The 3893-nt window shown below is 56.3% G+C and overlaps 1 protein-coding gene across 1 annotated transcript; it reads right to left on the bottom strand.

The window, feature by feature from the left end:
- Positions 1-439: 439 nt before the first annotated feature.
- Positions 440-2248, bottom strand: BXZ73DRAFT_111913 (uncharacterized protein; the record flags this gene model as incomplete). Its single annotated transcript, XM_048017422.1, has 8 exons — positions 440-532; positions 583-630; positions 682-840; positions 887-914; positions 1843-1886; positions 1942-2061; positions 2111-2170; positions 2219-2248. 8 exons carry the CDS (start codon positions 2246-2248, stop codon positions 440-442), a joined length of 582 nt encoding a protein of 193 aa, XP_047870430.1.
- Between the last annotated feature and the right edge of the window lie 1645 nt (positions 2249-3893).

Genomic DNA, 3893 nt, shown 5'->3' with positions numbered 1-3893 from the left:
AGAGGCACCTGCGAGCGCGCTCCGATCAACGTGCTCTGCGCGCTCACCCGGCCGGGGCGGCGGCGGCCTGCCACCCGCACTGGCCCCCATAACACCTCCTCCTGCCCGCGACCGACACGCGGGAGGGCCGCGTCACTGTGACAGCGGGAACGGACGGGGCTGGGGAGAAATATATTTCATGGGTGTGACATTCAAGTACGAGACTTCAACTGATACTAGAAATGTTCAAGGCAAACACAACGGACGTGTCATACAAAGCATTACGAACAAAGGTCGTGTACGGGCTACTCGGCGTTCACGCGGGCGCCTGCCGCTGACGACGGCACATAACGCTCAGTCGCCAGGCCGGTCCGCCCGCGCCCGCGCCCGCACTTCGGCAATCCGAGATTATCGAACCCGGCGAGGTTTAAACGAAGCAAACTGAGACTAGGAAACTACTCTACTGGGACGGCAGCTTCGGGATGAAGATGCCGGCCTTGCGGGCCTCACGGCGAATGACCCGGTGGGTCAATCCACTGGACTCCAACTGAACCTGGACAAGGTGAGCATCGAGTCTATGCGTCGCAGACAGCCTTCGCTCACCTTGAGCCTCCCGGCGTTCTTCTTCGTGTAGTGGTCATACGGGTGTGGCTGGCATTTTGGTCGGCGACGAGGGACAGCACGCGAAATAGTGAGACTGACCTGGTGTACGTGCACGGTGCCTTTCCAACAGGCTGCCGTAAATGATCGAACAGAGCCTCCGCCGGTGCTCTTGCGCGCGCCCAGGCTGTTCATCGCCTTCTCGAAGTCCTTGAACTTGATATCTTCCGGCTCGACGACGCCGTAGATCACGTTGAAGATCTACTCATCATTAGCAGAATGAAGATGTTGCTGACAAGGTGCGTACGTGCGCGTTATTCTTGTTCATTGTCAGGCTGAATGACGAGGGAAATGTGCGAAGTGCGAAAGAGCGGGAGGGTGGGCGACAACGAGAGAGGGAGAGAGCGAGAGAGCGAGAGAGCGAGAGAGCGAGAAAGCGAGAGAGCGGAAGAGAGCGAGAGCGAGAGAGGCGAGAGAGTGGAAGAGAGCGAGAGAGTAAGAGAGCGAAGAGAGCGAGAGCGAGAGCGAGACGAGACGGTAGACGCGAAGGACGAGAACGAGCGGGAGCAGACGGGCCGGCGGGCTGTCCGAGAAAGTCGGACGCGGCTCTGCGGGCGTCTGTGGGCAACAGACCCTGGGTCGCTATGATATTACGGTGACCGCATTCTTGCGCACGTCCAACGCCGGTCCGGACGAGGAAGGTTTCTTCACGCCGTTACAACGCGATGAGAGATATCTGCAATCATGAGTGCAAGTGCGCTGGACATGCGCTGCATGTTGTGTTCACCATTCAAGTCGCGCGGCGCCTTCCCTCTTGCCCCGCTATTACACCATTTAGAGGAGCACTGATTCTTATATTGTTATCGCTGACCACGGCGCCTCTTGGAGACGCGTGCGGGGGCGAGAAAGCGCCTTCGGGCTCACTGCCATGACAGTGTGAACGGACATGGCTGGGGAGACGAAATATATTTGATGGGTGACATCCAAGTACTGTACATGACCGAACATGAACTAATACTACAGAATTTCAAGGCAAAAAAGATGTACGTGTGATTCAAAGCATTACGAAGAGTTTAAGCTACGGTACGGTACGTTACGGGCTACTCGGCGTTCAAGCGGGCGCCTGCCACTGACGACGGCACATCAGGTCCCACTCCCAGTGCTTGAAACGCTTGGCTTCGAAGTTGAAGCTTTTCACTATCCAACGCCCGATTCTGTAAAGTGTCTCGTCGTCGGTCGCGCGCGCAGGGTGCGATGACTTACAGGTGAGAGTGGTGGGCACTAACGTTCCCTCTGCCGTCGTGAGGCTATGAAGCCGTGTCAGCCGTGCGCGCGAACCGAATGCGAAACGGAACGACATACCGCGTGAAAAGATTCGACGTTGTCGTTCGCGGCGAGCACACGGCACCTACCCGCGCGGAATCGAACGATGATCGTGTTGTCCCGGCGAACCACCTCGGCGCCGAGACCGTAATGCAGAGCCTGAAGGCGAAGGTGAGCGCTGCGTAGAGATAATGAACGGAATGCTCACCTCCTCGATGCGTCCAAGCGTCAGCTTGGAGTGGCGTGTGTGGATCATATCCTCGAGGACCTGCGGAAAAGGTAAGCACGCGCGATCTGCACCAGAATGAACGCTCACTTCTCTGTGGTTGGGGTGCATCGCAGGCATGGTGACGAGAGCGAGAGAGAGAGCGAAGAGGGAAGAGCGAAGAGCGAAGAACGAAGAGCGAAGAGAGTGAAAGAGAGAACGAGCGAGGGAAGTGAGGAGACAGAGGAAGAACGCGAACTTGAGCGCCGCGCGCGCAGGCGTAGCGGAGGCGCGAGAAAACCGGGGCGGGGAGCGGCCCGGGCGCTGGGCGTGCGCAAAGAACGCCGGAGTCCGAGAAACTCGGACTCGAGCTCAGGCCCCGAGGCGCGCCCAGGGCACAGCCACCCCGGGCGTGCCTCAAATGACGTCGGTGTCTTAATGATGTCGCATGCTCAGATGTTGTAACCGTGCCATGGTTGTAACCGTGCCATGGTTGTAACCGTGCTGTGGTTGTAACCGTGCCGCGGTTTCAACCATACGACGGTTTCAAACCGTGCCATGGTTGTAACCGTGCCACGGTTGAAACCGCAGGACGGTTGAAACCGTCGTATGGTTGAAACCGCGGCAAGGTTGTAACCACAGCACGGTTCAAACCGTGGCAAGGTTGTAACTACTGTATGGTTGTAACCGCGGCAAGGTTGTAACCACGGTACGGTTACAACCTTGCCGCGGTTACAACCATACGACGGTTTGAACCGTGCTGTGGTTTCAACCATACTCAGCCCCATTTGAACCGTACCGAACGGTAGGTCCACACCATGGTTTCGACCTGTGTACAGCACACTTCAATACAATTCGAAAGCAGACTGCAATGGCATTAGGAAGCATGGAGTAAGAAGAGGCATTAGGGTGCCATAGTAATTGAACTCATATGAGACTACAGAGTTGTTATGGTGTATTAGTAGCGGAGTTGATGTCATAGTTAAAGGACCCGTGCAGAGAAGCAAGGTCTCGTGGCGTAGTGGTAAAGCGTTCTGGTTAGCGTCATTGTTCAGGTCGCGAGTTCGACCCATGTATTCGATATTCATTTTGACTATGAGATGTCAATGTTCAAGCGATCATCACAACTTGCACATTGTTATTTGCATTCATTATGGATGTGTAGTAGTGGTAATATATACTGTGGTGTGGTTGCAACCATACTACGGTTTCAACCGTTGCATGGTTGCAACCATGCACCTTACAGGGCTTTGGTTGCAACCCTGGCACTGAGACCCCTCGTGTTGCGGACTGCGGAGGCGGAGTATGCACCGACAAGAGAGGACAAAAAGACGAGAAGAACTGACTCCGGAACAGGCCCACGGAGTTGTTCGGGGACAGAGTGGATATCTGCCCAAACGTGGAACAGAAGAAGCCCTGACCCATAGGTCGTAGCAGTCAATGAGTCGAGTCCACGAGATAGAACGTCTGCAGTTCGCTCATCAACGGACGAGGAACCAGGCTCGTCGGCTGCTGAAAAAGGGAACGAGGGTGACCATGAGGTGAGACGTTGGTTCGCAGCGACATGAGGCCGGTGAGGGTTAGGCTGGGGAGAGAGGTCGGCGGCATAAGGTCGGGGAGTGACGGTGGGGCGTGGAGGCAAAACACAATTAAAGCGAGTCGATGGCATCCCAGAAGAATGCGGGATTGTCAAGCAAGACGCTTGCGGTGTGCTCCGCATCGCAGAGGCTCCCACTGGTATGCTCAACGGAGCGTTCGGGCTTGGGTAGGGGTGTGCGCTGGGCTG

This window comes from Epithele typhae (genome assembly GCF_022376455.1).
Source record: "Epithele typhae strain CBS 203.58 chromosome Unknown BXZ73scaffold_683, whole genome shotgun sequence".
Classification (NCBI taxonomy): Eukaryota; Fungi; Basidiomycota; class Agaricomycetes; order Polyporales; family Epitheliaceae; genus Epithele; species Epithele typhae.
This window is presented reverse-complemented; position numbering and strand designations above follow the sequence as displayed.